The sequence below is a fragment of the Eptatretus burgeri genome, chromosome 1 (assembly GCF_056783735.1).
Source record: "Eptatretus burgeri isolate ZD-2024b chromosome 1, Ebu_testis_v1, whole genome shotgun sequence".
Classification (NCBI taxonomy): Eukaryota; Metazoa; Chordata; class Myxini; order Myxiniformes; family Myxinidae; genus Eptatretus; species Eptatretus burgeri.
In genome coordinates, this window is record NC_140961.1 from 149,396,019 (window position 1) to 149,420,821 (window position 24,803).

The 24,803-nt window shown below is 38.4% G+C and overlaps 2 protein-coding genes across 2 annotated transcripts in view; both read left to right on the top strand.

Annotated features, from left to right (window-relative positions):
• The window catches only part of LOC147035731 (extracellular calcium-sensing receptor-like), a 37,934-nt gene extending 33,908 nt beyond the window's left edge, over nucleotides 1-4,026 (top strand). Inside the window, exon 5 of the mRNA XM_085869301.1 lies at nucleotides 3,874-4,026. Coding sequence (XP_085725427.1) covers nucleotides 3,874-4,026 — 153 coding nt within the window. The remainder of the gene's footprint in view (nucleotides 1-3,873) is intronic.
• A 1,354-nt stretch (nucleotides 4,027-5,380) lies between these two features.
• Nucleotides 5,381-12,854, top strand: LOC147035732 (vomeronasal type-2 receptor 1-like). The gene is made up of 5 exons (XM_085869305.1): nucleotides 5,381-5,711; nucleotides 5,884-6,111; nucleotides 9,930-10,053; nucleotides 12,588-12,764; nucleotides 12,847-12,854. The coding sequence occupies exons 1-5, from the start codon at nucleotides 5,628-5,630 to the stop codon at nucleotides 12,852-12,854; spliced, it is 621 nt and encodes a 206-aa protein (XP_085725431.1). The 5' UTR covers nucleotides 5,381-5,627.
• Nucleotides 12,855-24,803: the final 11,949 nt, after the last annotated feature.

Consider the following 24,803-nt stretch of genomic DNA (forward strand, 5'->3'; position numbering starts at 1 on the left):
ACACACACACACACACACACACACACACACACACACACACACACACACACTCGTCAGGTCAGGTATGGGAGCATGTGCCAGAACAGCGCGTCGCTGCGTCCACTTTCCGCCGGTACTCCAGGGGCCTCCGTCTGGCCTTCCCTCAGGCAGATGCCAGGCCGATCCCCATCTCCTTGAGATGCTGGTCAACCTACTGCAACCAAGAGGCACGTGTTCGGCCCATTGGCCTCCTCCACTCACGAGACTCCCTCGCTGAGAGAATCTGGTGAGCAGGATCAGCGTCAGGAAAATGAGCCACATGTCCATACAGCCACAACTGATGATCACGGACCATGCAGGTAACAAATCTCATCCGAGTCTCTCTCAGCAACCGTTCGTTGGACACAAAATCTGACCAGCGATAGCCAAGGATTCTCCCAAGAGACCTGGTACCAAAGGAATTAAGTCTCCGTCTCAGATCCTTGGTCAGAGTCCAAGTCTCGCATCCATAGAGCAAGACTGGAAGCACAAAGGACCTGAAGACTCGGACTTTCGTCCTCCCACACAGGTACTGGCAGCGCCATATCCCATGATCCAGTGAATCCATGACTCCCCAGGCCCGACCCAGAGGTCGATTGACCTCTGACTGACAGCCAGCAGAGACATGAATATCACTGCCAATGTAAGTGAATCTCTCTACGACCTCAACATCCTCACCAAAAACATACACAGACAGGACAACAGCATTCAAGAAGTCATTGAAAGCCTGGATATTAGTTTGGACCCAAGAAACCCATAATCCCAGCGGCTCCGATTCCTCATTCAGCACCTCGAGGGCCCACAAAAGGATATCTAAAGTCTTCGCAAAGATGATTGCATCATCTGTGAAATCAAGGTCCGAGATCTTGACATTCCCAAATGATGCACCGCAGCTTAATCTTTCCGACATCCTCCCTAGAATCCAGTCCATACAAGTGCTGAAAAGTGTGGGGGCCAGTACACACCCCTGACGAACTCCAGTAACAACTGGAAATAAGTGAGAGATGGTACCACCACACTTCACAGCGCTCTCATTACCAGAGTAGAGTTCAGACATCAGATCGATCAGTTTTGGTGGCACCCCACGAAGACCAAGAATCCTCCAGAGGGCATCCCGATTCACTGAATCGAACGCTTTACAGAGGTCAACATGGGCTGCAAGCAGCCCCTGCCGAAACTCTTGTCTGCGTTCAGTGAAGACACTAAGAGCAAGGATACGGTCAATCGTTGACTTCTTTTGTGTAAAGCCTAACTGCTCTGGACGCTGGTGCTCAAGCAGATGGTGGCGAATCCTATCAAGAATTATCCGAGCAAAGACCTTGCCCGGCACTGAGTGCAGCGTCACCCCTTGGTAGTTGTTGCAGTCTTGGCGATCACCTTTCCCTTTCCAGAGAGGGACAACAAGGCCCCTCTTCCAATCAGTTGGAATGATGCCTGTGTTCCAAGCAGAGCACAAAACTGCATGCAACGACACAAGTGCAGCACTTCCACCAGCCTTGAGAAGTTCAGCATGGATGCCACAGATCCCTGGAGCTTTACCCTCTTTCAACCGGTTCACCACAGCCCATGTTTCCACAAGCGATGGTGGATCACAATTGATTGGAGGGTCAGCAACAGGGATTGTAACACCATTAACGTCCAACTCGACAGCTGGTGGATCAGCCTGGTACAACCGCTCAAAGTAACTGGCCCAGCGGGCCTTCACTTCAGACTCCTCTGTTAAGAGCCTACCACTCTCTGCTCAAACTGCAGTGCTCCGAGGGATGGGCTTGGATGAACGCAATGCGCGAATTCCCCTGTAAGCGGGATGAGAATCACCTGTCTACAGGTGATGCTCTACCCCTCACAGATTCCTCACACATAGGCCTCCTTGTCCACACTTAGTGCACGTACAGTTTTACGCCTCAGCTCCCTGAACAGTTCAGCTCTCCCATTCAGCCTGGCCCTGTGACTCTGGTCAATGGTATCCAGTGTCCCTTGAGAGACAAAATTATTTTTTGCCCTGCGGTGAGTTCCAAGACATTCACCGGCAACATCAAGGATGGTGGTCTTGGAGGTAATCCATAACTCTTCAGTTCCCCCACAAAGCACCCAGATACCCCAAATGTCCACTCAGCCTGTTCGCAAACTCCTCAGTTACTCTCTCATTCTTGAGCTTGCCAACATCCAGCCTCGGCTGGGATGGTACCATTGTCCAGGATTTAAGGTGCAGCTTTAGAGTTGCTACAACAAGCCAGTGGTCAGTATTGAGGAACTGAGCACTCTGGTGGACCCTGCAGTTCTGGATCATCCTCCAGCGACCGTCAATGAGGACATGGTCAATCTCTTTTGCCACACCGTCAGCGTTGGAATGTCAAGTCCAGCGATGAGCATGTGGGCGCTGAAACCATGAACCGGCCACCCTAAGTCCATGACTTCTTGCAAAGTCAAGGAACTTAGTGCTACTCTGATTCATAGTTCCTGACCCATGGGGACCAACACACGTCTCACAACCATCCCTATCAGTTCCAGTCGATGCATTGAAATCCCCTAAGACTAGAAGTGTATCTCGTCTGAGGCATTGATCAACCACAGACTCGAGCATGGCGTAAAATGTGTCCTTCACGGTGAGGTCACTCGCCTCAGTCAGAGCATAGACAGAGACCAGAGAAATGACACCTAAGGAGTGACGAATCCTTAGTCTCATAATACGCTCGTTGACTGGTGTTACCTCAATTATCATTGGGGTCAGCTTATTGGACACAGCTACATCAACTCCTTGAGTATGGTAACCATCAGAGCGACCAGACTAATAGTAGGTGTAACCACCCACCAATATCTTGCCGCAATCCGGTCTCCGAACCTCAGAGAGTGCTGCAATACCAATGTCCAAACGCTTGAGGTCAGATGATAACAGAGACAGGTGATCATCCTCTCTTAGGGATAGGACATTCCAGGCACCCACCCAAAGGGACCACCTCAGGTTAACCCAATGAGACCGCCGTCTGGTGGACGACACCTTAGCACCACTCCGACACACTCTCCCGCAATCTGACCCAGGGAGGTTACCCCGTGGTTTCCCTCCTTTCATCAAAGATTGGGGGTCCCGAAGGCTTTGCCCCAATACCACCATCCGGTGAGCTGCCCTGCGAAAGGGAAGCTGCACAGGAGGTACTCCCACGCAGTGGGTTTTCAGATTTTTTTGCGTTTGTGTGTTTTGGGGAATGAAGGGTTTTACAGTGGCCGGAGTGCAAATCCTGCCACCAACCTCCTAATAAAAAAGTAACCCAACTGCAGGAGGATGTCCGCAGACACAGTTGGGCACTAGATATGAATGGCCGTTGGCTCACAATGAGCTCCTCCACCCTTTGAGGGAGCCAAAATCAGCCAAACACACTCGTGCTTGGCTGATATTGGTAAGTTTTCAGGAATCGGCAGATTGGAGTTATTGTGATGACTGACTCCAGTATGTACTGTATACAACCCATAAACCTTGAGTAGCTTTCACCGAAAAACAATGTTGCATTTGCAATGAAATTTCAAAATGTGCACAAACATTAATCTTTACAAAAAGCTGTGTGTGATAGGTGGAAAACAAATTGGCATGGTAATGAAGAAAACTTGTGAAAATGGCAAAACGCTCAGAAATCGGGTGTTATCAAATATATATTTTTTAAAACTCGCAAAGAGAAACATATAACTTTTGTAAAGCACACCCGATAATCAAGTGCTTTAGAAATAGTCTCAAGGACTAAGCAAAACTTTATAAAACCTCCATAAAATACGGGTTGAAACTTTGTGACTATGGTGCCCGGAACAGGCATGACAGTCCTACACACCCACAGAGATTCCCTTCTGATCCAAATCTACCCATAGGTACCAAGTTCATGTTTGCTGTGTACGTACCTGCCGACTGTACATCCAGATAGGGACACAAACTGCACCTCTATCAAATGTAGTGTGCTTTGCAAGAGGCGTAAGCACTCAAGCAACTACACCAATGGAACGCCAGGCTTGGCAAGTTATTAACAATTCCTGTCCTTAAACCCATGCTCCCAGACATGCCCAATCTTCGTCCGAATTGGACAAATCAACACTTATTTTAGTCATCGGAACTGCTGCGAAGTTTAATTCTTGAGCTGAAATTTCGTAATTTGTTTCATTCAAGAGATTCTCGAGGTTATGACATGTGCGGAAATGAAATGAAGCCACACACACACACACACACACACACACACACACACACACACACACACACACACACACACACACACACACACACACACACACACACACACACACACACACTCTGGCATCTCCGAGCATTTACAAGTATTGCGATATACTCATCGGTTCGGCACTATGATGAACAGGCATTTGATGATATGAGTGAGGAAAGTGAAAAAAATAACTTTCTTGTAAATAAATCGTTGTGGCCTGTTCCAAGTCAGAGCATGGTTGGACTGGCCAAAAAACATGGCAGCTTTAGACCCCAGCAAGGTAACCTCGGAAACACCTTAAGAAACCAAAGGATCGCCTGATGAAGGATATAATTAAATCTTCTTCTTCTTCTTCTTTCGGCTGCTCCCGTTAGGGTTCGCCACAGCACATCATCCGTATGATCCGCATAGTGATTTGGCACATGTTTTACGCCGGATTCCCTTTCTCACGCAACCCTGGTCACCTCTTATGACACAGGGATATGGTACACCTATTTTAACCGGGGTATACACTGGCCCAGTATACTCATACTAATTTCACTGCCCTCGGAAGGATGACAGGCTGAGTCAACCCCCTGGTGTATTAATTCAGTGGCCCAACAGGGCTTGAACTCAGGACCTTTTGGATCCCAAGCCGCTGCACTAACCACTGCGCCAACACCAGGCTTTGAAGGATATAATTAAATATAGCCGTTAATTAGCTTCCAAATGGGTTTTTTAATGAACACAAACACACAATTTTCACTCATACACTTCCATGGATTTCCCTTCATGTGCATGCAAAGTTTCACACCGTTAGGTTTCACGGTTTTGGAGTTATGGAGGACACAAACAAACATACACACACACACACACACACACACACACACACACACACACACACACACACACACACAAACACACACACACACACACACACACACACACACAAACACACACACACACACACACACATACACACACACACACACACACACACACACACACACACACACACACACACACACACACTGACATTTGTTCGTATAGATGACGTTTGATAAACGTTGCAAACATTTGTTGCATTGAACTTCCGATTCAGTTGTTGTTTACAAAACAATAATAACCATCTATTCTTCTTGCCTCTAAAAGAGAAAAAAAAATTATTTATCTGGTGAAAATACTCATGTTGAACCGAATAAAAAACTAAAAAGAGAAAAACACCCACTTTTTCGGAATGAGAAATCATTAAATGAATATATTGTTGAATTGTGGGAAGATGTTTTCAGATGCACCTGGAATGGAGAAAAAATTGAACTTCCACCATGCACAGGCCAAGAATCATTAGATGAAGTTTACTCGCAGTTTACTGATGTCTATTTTGCTTCGTATTATACGTACCAAGCAGTGTATGTTGTGGTATATGCCTTGATGGGCATTCAATCATGTACATCCCAAAACAGTCCATTTCAAAATGGATCATGTGTCCAGATATCTGATTTTGAACCTTGGCAAGTAAGGAGAAATTGTTTGTTTAATTTTGTACAAAATTTATATTTTAATGAGTGGATGAGAATCAAGCTTATGATTTGACATTTCAACCAAAATTGAACAAATATATTGATGGTTAGCTTAAACCATTCTCAACCGCTCCAGTAATGTTCAATTTGCTTGCCATTTTCCTCAGCTGTTGTTTTATCTTCGGAATGTACGATGGAAATCGATTTCGGGAACTACAAAGTTTTTTGATGAAAATGGAGACCCACCTGCCCCACATGAGCTCATAATATGGGAAAGAGATACAAATGGAAAAATATTTTTGAAAAACATCGGACATTTTGACCCTGATCGTTCACCTGACAAAAAGCTCTCTGTGAATAATAGTGGATTTTACTGGAGTGGCGGGACTACAAAGGTAAGCTTACTTCATAAATTATTTCATGCAATTGTATCTTTTAAGCTCACCTGGAACGTAGTTCCCGGCTTATGGGATGGTGTGTCATCCGTCCTGTCTGTCCGTCCACATATATTTACAACTTTCTCTCTGAAACTACACATACGATTTTAATGAAACTTTTCCGCGATGGTCATGATCATGCATGTCCCAAAGTTTGTTCGTGGCATAAATAAATTCTGGCTGTAATGGTGTTTATGGGGGTTGTCTCCCAAAATAGGGATTCTGCTTTCTTAGAAACTTCACAGGCAATTCTGATGAACTGTCCCACAACCTTCATCACCTATGTTGTGTGAAATATTGTTCACAGCACAAATTTTTTTTTGCGATCTGGGGGGGTCTACGGAGGGAGTTTATGGAGAGTTTCCCCCCAAAAGAGGTATTTACTTTCTTCTCAGAAACGACACACACAATTCCAATGAAAGTTGATGACACCCTTCATTACCCATGATTTCCCAAAGTTTGTTCATGCCAATAAAAAAATTGAGGTCTAAGTAAGGTCTACAGGGGGCTTTCCCCCAAAATATGAATGTTCTTTCTTCTCTAAAATGACACACACAATTCTGATAAAGCATCACCTCAACCTTCAGTACCTGTGACTTATCAAAGTTTGTTCACGAAGTGAGAAAAATCGAGGTCTGAGGGGATGTAAGGAGAGGTTTTCCCCAAAAATATGTATTTGCTTTCTTCTCAGAAACTACACACAATTTCAGTGAAACTTGACCATAACCTTCAACACTCCAGATGAACAAAAGTTTGGTTACACCATTAAAAAAAATCTGGCCTTTGGAGTTCTACAGAGGAATTTCTCCCCACAAAAGAGATATTTGCTTCTCTCTCAGAAACGACACACACAATTCCGATGAAAACACCACAATCTTCATCACCTGTGATGTACCAAAGTTTGTTCTTGACATTAGAAAAATCGGGGACTGAGGGGCTGTAAGGGGGGGTTGCCCCTCCCAAAGTATTTTGCTTTCTTCTCCGAAACCACACAAAATTTAGATGAAACTTGATCACAACCTATATCATCCATGATTTCCCAAAGTTTGTTCATGGCATTGATAAAACAAATTACATAAGTATTTAATTTATTAACTGTGATATATTTTGTTGGTCATCCATGCTGTGGTGGAACTCTTAATACTCAATGTCCACTCAAGGCAAATTACAAAACAATCAGAGAATATTTATTATATGTGATATCACAGAATGAAGGAGCATTGATGAAATACATACAATGGTCTTCGCTAAATTGGAGTTTCAGTAATCGTCTATATATAATACGAAGAGAAGGTGGGGGAAAGTTTCGGGGGCCCAGGAGAAGAATATAGAACAAGAGGTGGATGGGAGTCGGGTCATAATGACCCACATCTGACCTTGATTGTGCCAGTTTAAAGCAATATGCACACAATATAGACATCCCAGAAAGTTATTATCGTCTTGGTTGAAGACAACAAACGAATTAAAGCAATGCAAGGGTACAGCTGAGAGTACAGCAAGTCAGACAATTCAATATCACAGAGATCTTTCGGAAGGCCTGTAAGAACATGGCAGGCACATTAATTCGAAATCTAAGAACAGAGAGAGAAACAGGAGAGTGGTGGGGAGTGGAGACAGGGGAGGAACAGCAGAAACAAATGTATTGGGTGCAGAGAAAGGCTAAGATAAATTACAGGAAAGCTTTGGAGACAATTGGAATTAGGCCCTTAGCTCCAGTATAAAATAATCCAGATAAGATACAAGTTCCAATAAAATGGGTTTGATTATCTCGGTTCCAATAAAATGACTTACATCAAAATGAATAACAGTAATTGACAGGTATAATAGTAATTGACAGGCATAGTAATTAATCTAACAACAATTCTTATACATTGATCCATTGATGGCCACATTTAAGCAGAGAGAGGAGATTGGGACCGTACTCTGTGCAGAGCGTTGGTGCTGCTTAAGCAGTCACCTTGGCTGTTGAGCACAATTCTGGATGGGTCGCCACTCCGACACAGTACACCAGCCTGCTGGCACTCATTTTGCCGACCTTGGAAGAATGACAGGTCGAGTTAACCGCACCTGGTATTAATTCAACAGCTGAGTGGGATTTTAACTCAGGACCCTCGGATACAAAGCCTGCCACCCTAACCATTAAGCCGACACCAGGCATACATTTATGCAGATTGATGATCAAACTAACATTTAAAAAGGAAGTCGACTTCAACAATGACTACCGGTGGTTCCCTGTTTATCTTCTACCAGGTGAGCACCCAGTGGAATTGCCCCCATGGTTTTGGATATGAAATGTAGTTTCAAGGAAGAGTGTGGTTGCAGAAGGTAGAAAATATACGAACTGACACTGGGGGGTCATTGAGTCACAGTTTGATACAAGTCGGGGAATGGATGGAATGAGGGAGAGGGAGGGAGAGAGAGAGAGAGAGAGAGAGAGAGAGAGAGAGAGAGAGAGAGAGAGAGAGAGAGAGAGAGAGAGAGAGAGAGAGAGAGAGAGAGAGAGAGAGAGAGAGAGAGAGAGAGAGAGAGAGAGAGAGAGAGAGAGAGAGAGAGAGAGAGAGAGAGAGAGAGAGAGAGAGAGAGAGAGAGAGAGAGAGAGAGAGAGAGAGAGAGAGAGAGAGAGAGAGAGAGAGAGAGAGAGAGACAGACAGACAGACAGACAGACAGAGAGTAAATGGGTGTAGAAAAGATAATGGGGGTAATATGACGGGATAGTTTGCATGACTTGCTTTGAAGCCATTGAGCCCAATAGCCTACTCCTGGATTAAAGTTGCTTGGAAGAGAACATCATTAGTCCTCGTTGGACTTAGTCTGAAATTGGGGCTTATGGATTTGGTCTCGATTTTCGTGTGCTTGCATGCGTGCCTGCGTGCAAGCATCCGCAACTATATCTCAGAGTTGTCAGGACCAAATTAATTCATACTTGACTCAAAGACAACACATGATGGTGGTTTACATATGCACATTATTTTGTTTCATGATGTGATCAAAGATGGAAGACTGGCGGCCATTATAGTTGTTAAAACCCAGTGTCGAACACGTCCTCATCCAATTCTCGGACATGCATTTACCAATCTTGTTCATACTTGGCACAAAGACAAAGAACAATAGCTAACATATTCATGTCTTTTTTCACGATCAGATCCAAGATGGTCAACTGGCATCCATTTTGTGACTTAAATGTGTCCACAACCATTTCTCAGACATGCAATGGTCCGATTTTGTTCAAACTTTGCAGGATCACAGTCCATGATGGCATACACATGCCCCTCACTTTATTTTGCGATCTGATCAAAGATGGCTGACTGATAGACTGTTGGCCATTTTAGTTGGACATAAATATCGGCTCGCCCTTTAGCTCCATTCAGCAAAATTTCTAAAACAACAGTTGTTATGACATTTTAAGTCTTTTTTACTTGTTTTTATCTATTTTTGTTCATTTTTTTGTTGGTGCAAAAATCAGAGTTGCCTCAGACCCCTATGTGATTCAAGAGATAGGGCCCTTGTTTGTTAGCCTCAATGCAGGAAATAATAATAATAATGTTGAGCTTTAGATTCAACAATTCCAGCAGAATTCCATGTATGCCAGCCATTTAATGGAAAGGAACCTCCTGCAATTAACAATTGATACATTGATTGAGTTCAAAATTGTGGTAGAACAATGTCAGAGAAGCAAGATATTAATCCCTAAATTTAAATTGCTGGTAGCAATTGTTGTGATTTGCAGAACTGTATATCTAAAATCTCCAGCGAAGGAAAATATGAATGTTTCCTAGGTTCCAGAGTCGGTGTGTAGTGAGCCATGTGCATCAGGAACCCGGAAGGCTACACGTAAAGGCGAACCTTTCTGTTGCTTTGACTGCATCGTGTGCACGAGTAGAGAGTACACCAATGGAACAGGTTGGTTTTCACTCATTGATTTTGATTTCACATCTATTAACACTTGAAACCGACATTATCATTTCTGGGTCTTTTTTTTAATAGAAATACAGTCAAGGCTTGTGCACAGAGTTGGTGTGGAGAGGAATGAGGGTTAGTGGAGGATACACGGGATGGACATGATGGATACAGAAGCAAACTCTCAAGAAGGAAAGTGTTGAGATTTGGAAGAATGTGGGCTTGGTGCAGGAGTGGAGGTGGGGTCGGAGTTAATGTTGATGCGTCGATCACCCTTTACTGAAGCATGAAGACGTCGATGTATTTGAGAGAAAATTGTTTATTGTCTAACAATACGTGCACACGGAAAAACACACCCCAGGCACAACAATTTGTATTTGAGGAACCCTGAGAGTGCTCTCCAAAATAGTCGAGTCACCCCCTTATATTTGGCTTTTTTATCTCCAACAAATTCCACTATACACAATTCATTCTTTTCATCCCAAGAGCCAGCTGGATTACCAGTTGGCTTTTGTCCTGGCGATATATATTAAACTGATAAGCAAGATCAAAGGTTTTCCTCCCAGATTCCATGATACAATGCTCCCTTGAATCACTCAAGTATGACCTTACTTATCTCATACACAATGTCCCAAGCAGGAATATATTTTAATTAACTGCAGGCGAGTGAATTGAGTTGGGAAGAAACAAAAGCTTTAAAGAAAAGGTACAAATCTCAACATTAACAGGAGTTTAGATGGTGGTGAACAGCTGTCTTGAAGACTTGGAGTGAAGAATGAGATTGAAGGTAATTCAATCGGAAGTCAGTTACACAGGCTGGGAAAATATGAGAAACAAATGAGTTTTAAATAATAATTTTAAACAAATTAATAGCATTTTGGCAGATTATGATGGTTTTTTCACATTTGTGGATTAATTATCGGCCACACATCAGGGGGCTCACTTTCAGCCACCAGGGGGCTGCCTGTGGCTCACGGGCTATGCAATGAAGAACAGGGTTCGAGTTCCTCAAACTACGTTTTAAGGACCAAATTGTCGTGTTTTTCTATTATCCTTTCGTCCCAGTGTTGCTGTTTGTCTTTTCTTCCATTTTTCTGTATTTAACTGTACCTTGTTAGGGTGTATTGTTGAATCTGTGTCCCTGTGTGTGTCTGACCAACTCACCGAGGCCTCATGTCATTGTCGTAAAAGTTATTTTTCCACTTTGACACAGTGTGGTCCATTTCCCTTTTTCCTCCATGTTCTCCTTTCACCTTCCTCAACTTCATCTTATTCCCCTTCCTCACTTAAAAAACAAATAAACATGTTTTGAAATTAAAAAATACAGAACTCATTCTGCCCGTATTTCCATTATTCATTCATTCTTTATTCCTTCCTTTTCTCAATTCATCCAAATTTAATGTTAATTGAATTAATTACTTCTTACTTCAAAAGCTTTTAATGGCATTTTTTAAATGCTTCACTGCCTTATTTCTCGAACAAAACACAAAACGTGTTCTTCTTCTGCCGAGCAAGGTTTATGTCCAAAACCTCTATCAATCTTTTCAAAATTTCTTCCAAAAAAACCAATTGCTTGGTCCATCACCCCCACCCCTCTCTCCTATCTCTCTCCATCACCCCCACCCCAGAACAACTATTCATTTCATCTCAACTGTGATGTTAGTCTCTCTACTTTATCCAAATTGGGAATCATGAGAAGTGTAGTTTGCAGAGGTTGCCTGCACATGACCATAAACACCACTTCACATCCGTTAATGGAGTCAAATACCCCCCATGTCAGTACCCTCTCCGTAAAGGTGTCTTTACCAACCTCCCACCTTCTCTGTGTCCCCCTATTCAAGATCACTCCACTCCATGACCCATCCCTTTTGCATCCCAATCAGCTCACACCCTGTCGCTCTGATAAATAACACCAGGTGGGTTAAATCATCCTATCATCCTTCCGAGGTCGGTAAAACGAGTACCAGCTTCCTATAAACAGGGGACACTGCAATTGCAGCACAACCAGCAGCCACAGGCTGCATACAAAACTATTTGATCTGTATTTTTTTTAGGATTTTCAAAGGTATGGCATTGTATCTTTGTTCAACTTTCTTGAATAAAGCGATCTTTCTTAATGTCTGGATTAATTCCCAATTTGATACAGAGTAAACATGCAAAACTGAAATATCTCCACTGTAACAATGCCATGCACACCGTCTGCAAACGATGAATGTTTGCTTCCTACCGCTCATTGCACATTTTTCCTTCATGACACAAACCCACAGGCACTTCTTGAATCATACCAGCCTTTGGGAGCGATCATGCCATGCTAGTTCACCTGGCATTCCATTTTATTTGGTCACGTGACTCTCTGTGAAGAGAACAATGCAACACGGGCATTCTAGTTTATGGACATTTACTGACAATTTTGTGATGTCTCCTGTGATATTGGCTGTGATTTTGTGATTTCCTTTCTCATTTTGGTATGAGATTGTGATTGCAGCATCCGCACTTAAATTAAAGTGTAATTTTAATGTTGTTTTTGTTTTTTAAAGATTTCCGAGAATGCTTCCCCTGTCGCACTTACTATTGGTCAAATCAAGATAAAAATGGCTGTGTGCCCATGCCTGAAGATTACCTTGCATTCACGAATCCTGCAGCCTTGGTTATTGTGAGCTTGATTTCATTGGGCATTTTGATTATAATGATTGTGGGAATTATCCTGTTTCATGGTAGAGATGTACCTGTGATGAAGGACAATGATGGAAACGTCATTGTGCTTTTCCTCTTCGGTCTCATACTCTCCCTTTTGAGCTCCTTAATATCCATTGGAGCTCCAGATGATGAGAATTGCCCAATACGTGATCCACTCGTCTGTGTGTGCCTCACATTCACAATTTCCTGTATATTCAGCATGTCATGGAAGCTTCACACTGATTTGGGTAAAATATGATGAAAATGCTTTAGGGGAGGGATACAGGGATTGAGCCCCATAGGTTCAAAGATTTGTTTATTTCCATTCATATATAGTTGTTTTTTTCTGTGAATTCTGATTGATCCATTATGGTTGAGAGATTCACTGTTGATCAAAGAGCAGTGAGTTGCTTCACTGTATAAAGTTTGACAGTCTGTTATTGCAGTTCAATGATGGTGGTGGCAAGAAATGGGAAGACGTGCCACTTTGGATCCAAAATTGATTAAAATCCATCACCAAAAGCTTACAACCACTGGTTCAGTCAAGGACGCAAGATGAGGAAGACAAACCACAGCCAGATCACCAGAAATCATTCACCGTGAATGAGACATGTTCACACAGAGCACAAAGAATTCGATCAGACAAGTGGTGAGGGAGAGTGGAATAAGAAAAGCAAATCAAGCAATTTTGAAGAAGGGCTTAGGCTGGAAACCAAACAAATCTCATTGTGTCCAATATACGTTTCAAGATGATTGCGACAAGAGAATTGAGTTTGTGAACAATTCTTCCAGTTATTTGAAGATTGTCCAGGAATGTCACATAACATCTGGATTGATTAGGCTGTTTTCCAGTTCTGTGGTTTTGTGAACAAGCACAACTGCCATTATGAGTCAGGAAATGATCCAGAAACGATCACTTGCTACAGCACAATTCAGCTAAAATTGCTTTTTTGGTGCAGAACCCAATTAATTGGACCTAACCTCATCTGCAAAACAATAAAATGACAGAGATGATTGGAAATGCTTCAAACCTTTCGTCTTCCAAAAATTCAAAAATAGAACAACACAGATGAAGTTGCTTTTATATGCAAGATGGTGTGCCTCCGCACTTCCCGATTGAAGTTTGTGAAGGTGACGAGGACTATACTTTCCACAAAGATGGAGTGGGTGATGAAGACCAAGAGAGTGGACATCCAGGAGTCCAGATTTATGTGATTTTGTTTTTGTGGGGATTTATCAACAAAGTTGCTAATTTGTACAGATTAGAAAGTTCCATCCATAGTGTTTTTGCTGATTTGCTAGAAGTGCTGAGAATGCAGGAGTTTATGGTGAATTTTTTTTTTCACATGTTGAAGTGGCAAGAAATTGCCTTTTGGAATATATATATATATATATATATATATATATATATATATATATATATATATATATATATATATATATATATATATATATATATATATATATATATATACATTATCACAGTCGTTTTATATTTTCATTCCACTCAAAGAGCGAACCAACAAATATTTTGCCATGTTCTACTTTAGGGAAAAACTTAATTTTCTGAGAACATTCATTTCCATTGAGTATTTTCACAAAGAATAACTTGGAACTTGATTCTTGGTTTAAGAGTCTTTGTTGAGCAGAAATGAAATGATTTCTCTTCCTGCTCTTATTTGACCACCTCCTGAGCCACATCTCATTTTGAGATTGTAGTAAATTGTTTTTCCATTATTCACTTGATAACCATCAAAGTTTTCAGTCCATTCAAGGATTTTTTTTCTTTATATCCTGCAACTTGTGTGTCACTAAATTTATCTCCTTATTTGTTTTATCTACTTTTACCCAAGTTATTTCTTCAATAAGACTTATTTGATTTTCCCAAATTCTTTTTGTTTCCCATTTGAATACCAAGGCTGATAACTTCTCCACTCTTTGGTGTGGTTATTGCTTGGTTCTATCATTTATAAATCAGTAAAAAGATGGCGATAGCCTATTAAAATTCCCAACCCAATATCTTAACACTTATACGTATAACCATAAGGGAGACTATTGATTCCATTCTCTAAAATATATATTTTATCATCAAAAGCTCCTAATGCTTTCTTATTTATCTCTTCTGTATATCATTGATTTTTATAACTTCTTGAAGTATTCATTTTTCTGTACTTTTCCTTCTTTTAGGTGAAACAGTTGGAATAATGTTTAAAGTTTATTGTTTCCTTAATTATATTTTTCTTCATTCCCTTTTGCTTCTATCACACCTTTCAATGTTATTATTATCAATATATGTAAAAGCATAAGACTTTGAACTCAATCCTATAAATTTACTTATGACCTTCCCACACAATTCATCTTTAAATTTACCAATAACCTTTTTATTATTTGATGAAAACAAAACATCACATGACTTATAATTACTTGCATCATATATATATATATATATATATATATATATATATATATATATATATATATATATATATATATATATATATATATATATATATATATATATATTATCAATAATATCCTCATATACATCACTTGTCTTAATTTCCAATATCAAACTATCTGTACCCATATATCACAATGACACATTATCATTATACTTTGATTTTAAATTATTATCGTAAAAGTCATACATTAACGACTTTGACAAGTCAAGAATTGATGTTCCTATATAAATAGGTTTATCCATTTCAATACTCTCTTTTTTAAAATGAAACACACAAAAGTTCTCTGAAAGCACCTCTGCTTGCTCAATACTTGGTCTATTAATTAACTCTGATGCCTGTTTCCAAGATGTAGCAAGTCTTATGTTTTGTCGATTCCTAGCATTTTCCAGAGTAATTCCAAATGCAGCATTATTCATTTATTTCTAAAAGTCCTCAAAATCTGTTTTTGCCTCTATTCTCCTTTTTGTATTAAAATCAATATACTTCTTTAACCAATGACTTTGTTTAAAATTCAAAATCCTTTGAATTTTCCTCTCTCAACCCAGCAGATAAATATTGTCTCAAGTTTCTTTGATGCAAAACATAACTTTCTTTATCATTTAATGAAGTAAGTAGTTTTTCTGTAGATTTTCCTTTTATATGAAATGACAGTTGGTAATCACTTAACCATTCTTTTCTTGGACTTTCTTTATCAGGGGCAAAAGGTAGGTCTTTATGTTTGTGATGAAGTTATTCTGGATATTTTACATGAACCTTAAAATAATGTCCAACTTCAGCTGCATCCAATTCTTTTTGAGAGGAGACAACAATGTCTTGTAAAACTTTTTCATAATGTTTTTCTTTAACCCATTTAATTTTTCCATATGGTAAAGATTGAGAGATCGCCCACCCATACAAATTGTTAGCATCATAATACATCAAGTAAGAGTTGTCCACATTCTTATTATAATCAGGAAGATATTTGTTATTTGCTTTAGCATATCTCTTGGGACATACTTGAGATATTCCTCCTCTTTTAGCCTTCTCTATAATTAAAAGCATATCTATATCACTGATTCATTCCAAATTCTGTTATGTCATTTTTAACATAGCACTCCAAGCCAAATGCTGGGCTGTGTAATAGTTAGTGTGGTCTAATCCACAATAATTTTGATAATGACAGACTGTTCTAAAAGATTCAAACACATCAGCCAATAACAATAAATCAGTTTGAAGATACAAATCATGATATTCTCCAAGATTCTTTCTTTTAAACTTCTCCCAAACCTTTTTAGCTTGTGTATAATCTCAATATGAAATATGAGTTTTATTCAACTTGCTATAGAAACTTTCCCTTGAAGGAAGTTGTGTTTCTTTAAACTTCTCAAATGAATCCATGTCGTCATGCGGATATATTTCCCTTTGTGATAAGAGATCAATCTCTTCTTGATTTGAGAAATGTGATTTAAGATTCGGTAAGATTTCAATATTTGATGCAAAGTTCGATAATGGACTTGCCATAAACTTGTATGTGTCAAGAAATCTGATGTGGGTTATGGGGGATGTATGAATTGTTTTTGTGAATGAGATGTATTTTTGATCTGTGATAGGAATGGCAGATACGATAAACCTAAGACACAAAGGGGTGTGGGACATCAATTTAGAAAAAAGGAATGGGATAATTGATACTCTAATGCAGTGGTTCTTAACCTTTTAATGTGCTCGTACCCCTTGAGCTTTCATAATATTTCCGCGTACCGCTGTCTAAAAATGTCTTATTAGTTATTTATTTATTTATAATAATAATTATTATTATTATTATTATTATTGGAATTTAAGTACTATACAGTATTGAATACGACACCACATATCGTACCACCTGCTTTGTTGCTTCGTACACCCATGGGGTACACGTACCCCCAGTTAAGAATCACTGATCTAATGGGTCTAGGTTCAACTGTTCTTAAACTTAAAGACCTAATTGGTTCAACTGCTTCTGCTGTGGGAAATGTAGCGGGTGCCATAAAGAGAATAAAAGATGCCCAAAAGGAATCTCATAAATTGCAAGCAATAAAAGAAATTAAGAAAGGCAAAACTCAGTTGTCTCCCCAAGAACAACAGAAAATAATTCAAATACTTGGGTCAGGGTTTCAAAAGATTTAACATCTTTTTTTCCTAAATAAATACAAGTATGGAAGCAATTGATAGTATCAATGATTTGGATGATACCATTGTCATCTCAAACTCTACTAAAAAAGAAGACCACTTCAAGGTAAATGTCATAACTGGAACAGACTGGAATACAAATGGAATGAAAAGTTTTGAAATAAATAATCAACAAACTTATTTTAATTTTGCCGAAAGTTTCTTGTGTAAATTTACATTCACTAAGACTGCAAATATCACAAAAGCTACACTCGTAAATGATTTCTTCTGGAAAATGTTTGATAGTGTTCGTTTGTATATTGGAACACAAGAAGTTGAAGCGGTTGATTATATCTCTGCGACATCTGAAATGATGAAATTTCCACGATAATAATTTAGTGATATAATGGGAAAGGGAGCTGTCGAAGGTATTATTCCTGATATGGCAACGGGAACAAACACAGACCATGGATATAGCAAAAGGAAAGGAATGTATAATGATGAGACAAAAGCAGGGAATAGTTTTACTGTGGCAGTTCCTCTTAAAGGTATATTTGGATTTTGTGATGATGATAAAGTTCTGCATGGTCTTAAAATTATATTTCAACTGCAAAGGAATGATAATGAAAATAGATTGCTTTTTGGTGTGGTTAATGCTTTTGCAGATCAGAATAAATTACTAATTGATGAAATTAGTTGGTATATTAGTGAATATAATCCTAATCTTAAAACAGAAGAGATGTTGAATAGGAGACTTAACTGAATGAAACCACTCAATGTATCATACCTTAAAAGAAGATGCCAACACGGGTAACTGAAACAAACCACTTACACATGGAATTTGGGTGTTCTGGAAGGAAAGCCACGATATCTGTGGCTCATTTTTTAAAAACCAGATGGAGATACTGCTTCTGATAAGAATAATGCATTGAGTGGTAATGCTAAGGTGAAACAACTTCACGTTTCTCTCGATGGAACATTTTATCGACTAGATAGATTGGAAATTAATTGGGAAAAAATGATTTTGCTGAAGCATACAAGTCTTACCAAAAGGTGTGTGAAAGCAATGGAAATAAAAAAAACATTTTGGATATGACAGCAGATAAAAGTCTGCATACAATCTATGCGATTGACGTGAGTGCTCAAAAGGAAACTATGAAGTCTAATCGAGTGGATACTTCCCCATACAATGAAAGAAAAGAGAGTGAAGAAGTTGATACATATTGTTTGCTTTTGGAAGAAACTGAATTACACATTAGTACAGATAATGGTGTTATGATTAGTCTCACAAAAGTTTTTTGATTAATAAATGAGTAGTAAAGTGCCAACTGGGGTATATTTTAATCAAATCAATCTTAATAAACTATCATCTTGAATTCAAAATCAAAAGCCTTGTATGATTAAAGTTACTACAATTCAGAGAAAAGGAGCAGTAAGAATTGATGTTTTGCTCATAAGGGAATGGGTGAAAATCTTGAATGATACTGGCTCACTTAAAATTAAAATGTCAAAACCAATCTTGAAGAAATATTCCATAAAAGAGAGGAGTGGAATATTTCTCCGATTTCTAATTCCTTTATTTGCTGGTTTAAGTGCGGCTGGAGCATTGGCGTGTGGTATATCAGCATCAATGAAAGCTTCCAATGAAAGGAAGGCTCAAATCCAGGCTCAAAAAGAATAGGAAAGACATAACAAAAAGTTGGAGAAACAAATTAGTGGAAGTGGTGTAACTGTAGATTTTGCTGAAAAACTTGAAAGTCTGCCTGATAAAGTGAGATTGATAGTTAGAGATATGCTTTCTTCTATCGCATAAGCAGGTGTAAAATTAACTGAAAGGGGTAATGGATTATATTTTTTCTAATAAATAAATGAGCAGTGATGAGTTGTTTAATGAATTTGGAAAGAATATAACATCAACTTTAGAACTTATCAAATATTGTAAGGAAGTAAAAATTCATAATGTGGTTATTTGTTTGAGAGATGAATTAACAAACGTTTCTAAACATACAAAGAATATTGTTAGGAAATTAGAAGATAAAATGTGAACGGATTCATTGGGATTGTATTTTTAATAGTCAAGAGAAATATTATTTTGATAGTTTTCGTCTTCCACCACCTGTTGCAGTAACAAAATTCTTTCAGAATGGTGTTTAACAAACATTTCAAGTCCAATAATTAAATTCCAAGTATTGTGGTCAATTATGTCAGCACGTGTTATTTCAACTCAACAAAAATAACATTTTAATGACATTATTTTTAATCTAATTTTAAATGATATGTTGGAAAAGATGGTTCTATCTTTGGTGTATCCCAAGAACTAGATAATGATTTATCAAATTATTACACAAAGGCACAGGCTGATTGACAGAAATATAGTATAGCAAAAAATTAATAAATTATGCAAGCCCGACTGACAGAAATGACTTGGTGAGATTAAGTGATTTATCACAATATATATGCTTAAATAAAATGGCACGTTTTGTTAAAGAAGTAGAATTTACAACCACAACACCTGGATCAACAAACCATACACCTTTTCTAATAAAATACAATTATCTGCTTTGTATTGAATTTTATAAAGAAGGAAGAACAGTTAATATGAGAATAGATAAATGGAGGTATAATATGTGTGATTTACGATATAATTGGTCTTTTTCATTCAACCTCGAAGACCTACATGATTTTTATCAGTCTCGTAAAGAAGAATATTATCTTCTTGGTAAGAATCTGGAGATATGTGGAAGCACAATTAGCAAACAACAAATGCACTCTTTCGGGAATAGGAAATTATATGATGGTGAAGCAATAGGAAGGAAATATGACAAAAAAGGAAGGAAATTGGATATTCATACAAAGTCGAGGAATGTAAACTCATTTAACTATGGGAAGATGGGGAGGTATTACATGTCATCATATTAAGCTGTCATATTTCTGATACATAAATGTCAGCAAGAAGGCTTCAAGAAAATTATATTTTTTGCATTCAAGGATACATCCAAAAAAAGGTTGTTCGATTTCACATTCCTTATGAAATGGAACATACACACGGACATTTTTCAATTAAGAACTGGCCTTGTACTGATGTTAAAAAACCCACAAATAGAGATATGATTAAAATATTAAGTAAAATTGAACTTCTAAAGGTGATGAAATATAAAACTCTTTTAGAAATTATCATCAAATCATATTGGTTTCCTCTTATGACAAAAATATTTGTGGTTTCAAGAGTATCTCAGAATCCAGATGAATGTATGTATGATATTCTATGAAGTGAAAGTGGTTCATGGATTGTAAGGGATGAGGAAGGAGTTGAAGAAACTGAGAAGAGAGAGAAGGAGGAGAGGGAGAAGAGGGAGAAGGAGGAGAGGAGAAGAGAGAGGATGAGAGGGAGAAGGAGGAAAGAGTGAATAAATATATATAAAAATATGGAAACCAGTGAGATTATAAAAAGATCAAAGGAATTCCAGAAAATAAATAAATCTCAAAGTACCGAGGAGGAAAACAAAGAATTGGCAAGTCTTTTCGAAATATATGCGTCAAAACTATTAACATCGGTTTCAGGGAGAAGATTTAAACGAGAAAGTGAAGATGAAGAAGAGAAAGAATGAAAATATTATATTATTGATGATGTTGGTGGAATTGACTTTAATTAAATTTTCAAATTTTTTTTCTTAAATAAATGGAGGAGAGAATGAAGACATTTCTAAGGATTATTTATGTTTTAAAAATTAAGATTCAAATGTGGATGTTGGAAACAAAAAAGGTTTTCACACTCTGTCGGATTTTTTCACATAAATAAATGAGTTATTGTCTCAAATGTAAAAAGAAAACCGAGAGTAAAAATATCTCGTATGTTAAAAGTAAAAATAATAGGGGTTATACAAAAAGTTACATGTTTGGTATGTGGCTCAAAAAAGAGTGAATTCACCAAACACAAACGAGGGGGAGATATACAAAAGTTTTATCAGGAAGTAAATTTACAACAACTGGAATACCAGGGGAATTACATCTACTACGGTATTCTTTCCATGGTCCAGGAACAAACTTCAATAAAAAAATTAGATGAGGCTCACAATCCTCAACCATGGAGCAAACCTATCAATAGGGTTGACGAAGTGTGCATGAGGCACGATGTTGATTATGGAAATAGCACATTGGAAGAAAAACATGAAGCCGATAGAGAAATGTTGTATCATTTGTATCTCATACAAATCCAACCTTTAGAGAAAAAGTTGATAGGTTCATCATGAAGAAGGTGATCAGTGCTATATTGAAACTTGGGCTTGGAAATTCAAAAACGTTATCGGCTCTCATGATGTCATTAAGATTGAAGAGCAATAAGCCAATTAATTACATAAACCAATAATCACAAAGTTTAATAGAAGGAACGTTTATTCCAAGGAGGTTGATTATATCTGGTCCTCTGATTTATTTGAACTCAATAATGATAAGGGGTACAAGTATGCTTTAACTGTTATTGATTCGAGGCGTAAATATGCGTGGGTTGTTCTTTTGAAAAACAAAACAGGTAATGCTCTTATGTTAGCTTTCCAACAGATATTCAATAAAAGCAAGTGAAAACCTAAAAAAACTTGTGGACTGATGAGGGTACGAGTTCTATAACACAACATTTATGAATTTTCTTTAAAATAACAACATTACATTATACAGCACCTTTAATGAAGGAAAAGTGGTTGCTGTTGAGAATTTTAATCACACTTTAAAGAAAGACTATATAAAAAAATTCACTCAACTCGGTTCTCATCAATGGTTATCTTTAATTCACGACATTGTATAGAGGTACAATGACATGATTCATACCTCAACGAAAACGAAGCCATCAGAAACATTAAAAAATTTAAAATTTGATAAAGACATTTATATCAGAAAGCTTAAATTCAAATTTGGTCATAGAGTAAGAATGTACAGGTGGAAATCTCATTTTGAAAAAGGTTATGCCAAGCGATGGACAAATGAACTTTTAAAATTGGTGATGTCGTCGGTATAGTTCTTGGACTTACAACTTACGTGATTTAAAGGGGGGAAGAGATTTTAGGTTCATTTTATTCACAGGAATTACAAAAGACAAAGATAAATGGGAATTTTTTTTTGACTCCATCCTTTTTAAACTCCACCCCTTTTTGACTCCGCCCACACAAGCCACATCCACACAAGCCACATCCACACAAGCCCCACTCACACAAGCCACACACATGCAAACCCCACTCACAAAAGCCAAATCCACACATGCCCCACTCACAAAAGCCACATCCATGCAAACCCCACCCCCATAAGTCACATCCACATCCATCATTTCCACATAATTAGTGATTAGTTTATTAGTTCCCACACACAACATGTTTATTGAATGAAAAAAATATGCTCCATCTGCACAAGCCCCACCCACACGAGCTCCACCCACACAAGCCCCACCCACACAAGCCCCACCCCCCTGTGTGCCCAGCCCTTTGACCCACCACCCCCCCTCATCCCACCCCACCCTTCCCCTCACATAGGGATGGGGAGGGGAGAGGGATTAGTGGGGTGGTGGGTCATTTGTGGATTGCACCTACCCCCCCCCCTTTTACATCTCCTTTATTCTTTTCTTGTAATTCAAATCAGATAACGATAAGGAAAGCATTTATAATTAAACAAAAGTAATAACATTGATCAAAATCTTCTTTCGCAGCAGTCTGATGGTTTGTTTTGGTTTTGAAACTCGATCAGCATATTCTTTTCAAAACAAAGAGTGAAGAACAATTAGAGTATATAAAGATGATTATATTATGACATAAATAAAATAATAAATATAACATTTACCTCCAGAAAATAGTGTCGTGTCAGATTCCTCCAGAAGAATAAGTTGTTTGTTTGGTTCATCCAGACAAGTGTTTAAACTGAAAAAAAAAAAATATATATATATATATATATATATATATATATATATATATATATATATATATATATATATATATATATATATATATATATATATATATATATTTTTTTTATAAGTCAAATAAATACAGACACACACACACACACACACACACACACACACACACACACACACACACACACACACACACACACACACACACACACACACACACACATACACACACACACACACACACATACACATATAAATACACACACAAATGCAGAAATATACACACATATGCACACACACAGACACATAAACACACAGAGAGAGACAGAGGGATAATTTGTCACCTTTGACGTAACTCATTCAAGGTCAGAGGACGTGAGAGAATTTCTTGCCAGCCAACAAAAATGACATTGAATTCTCTTCTGAATGATCGAATGTGTTCAAGGAAGTCATTCATTTTTAGTCACTCATCGTGTAATTCAAAGGCATCCTGTTATAGATCAGTTATCAACGATGTTCTTATTGGGGACAACCTGTTAGAAAAAGACACAATAATTATTGGTTGTATCGTGATTTAATTCTGTATTAAACAACAAATAATGAATTTGATTAAGGATCTCACCTGTCATCTTTTGAAAACGATTGATCTGCAAGGTTGTAGTAATAATATGAACGCTCCATATTCAAAATAAAACACACTCGGCACACACGTTGGTTGAAATAACCTCCTCTTGATGACATAATGGGAGATTACACAACAATGGGTTTTTCAGGGAGTGTCCCACATAGGAAATGACCGGAATTTTTTGGGCTTGATTCAGGTGAGGCAGCTTGGCTGACTCCAGACTGACTCATTTTAACACGAAAATGAAACAGCTTGCTTTGAATGATTTTGAGTAAACACGTTTAAAAAGCTGTTTTTGATTGCTTTTAGCTAAACTTTGTTCTGTTAGTGTTCTGATGATTTAAGATAAAACCATGAGAGACATGGGCACAGAATACTTCTGTATTGGGCACAGAGCACGACTGTGCTCTTAAAGGCACTTCCCCATTGTACAGAACCTAAGGAGGGATCGTGAACTTCCCTTTCGTTCGTGCTTGAAGAGATGAAGTGAATATACTCGATGGAAAAGAATGTTATAAGAAAATGCAGTTATTCCCTGAATTAGAACATGGACAAATATTTGTTGGTTCGCTCTTTGAGTGGAATGAAAATATAAAAGGACTCTGTTTATGTTGGGGGTGGGGGGGGAAGAAGTGCTTTTATCAGTCAGTCTCAATCTTTCATAGTCTCAATTTTACATTTGCTTGTATGGGAGGGAAGGGGATAGGTGGGGAGAAATTCAGTCTCTGATATTGGGCTTTTGAGGCTTGGGTCAGAAAGTTTTTCCCTTTTTCCCCATTCATTTGAATGGCCGTCCCAGATACCCCATTTGTCATCTACTTATTTATCAATGTTGAATGATGCCTCTTTAAGAACTCTTTGGTCCAGACAGTGCATGCAGAACTTTGTAAAATTGTTGTTCATGAAATTTTTAGTGATATTCATTTTTGTAATACATGTGGTGGATGTGCTTGGTGTTGGCTTAATGGAAAGC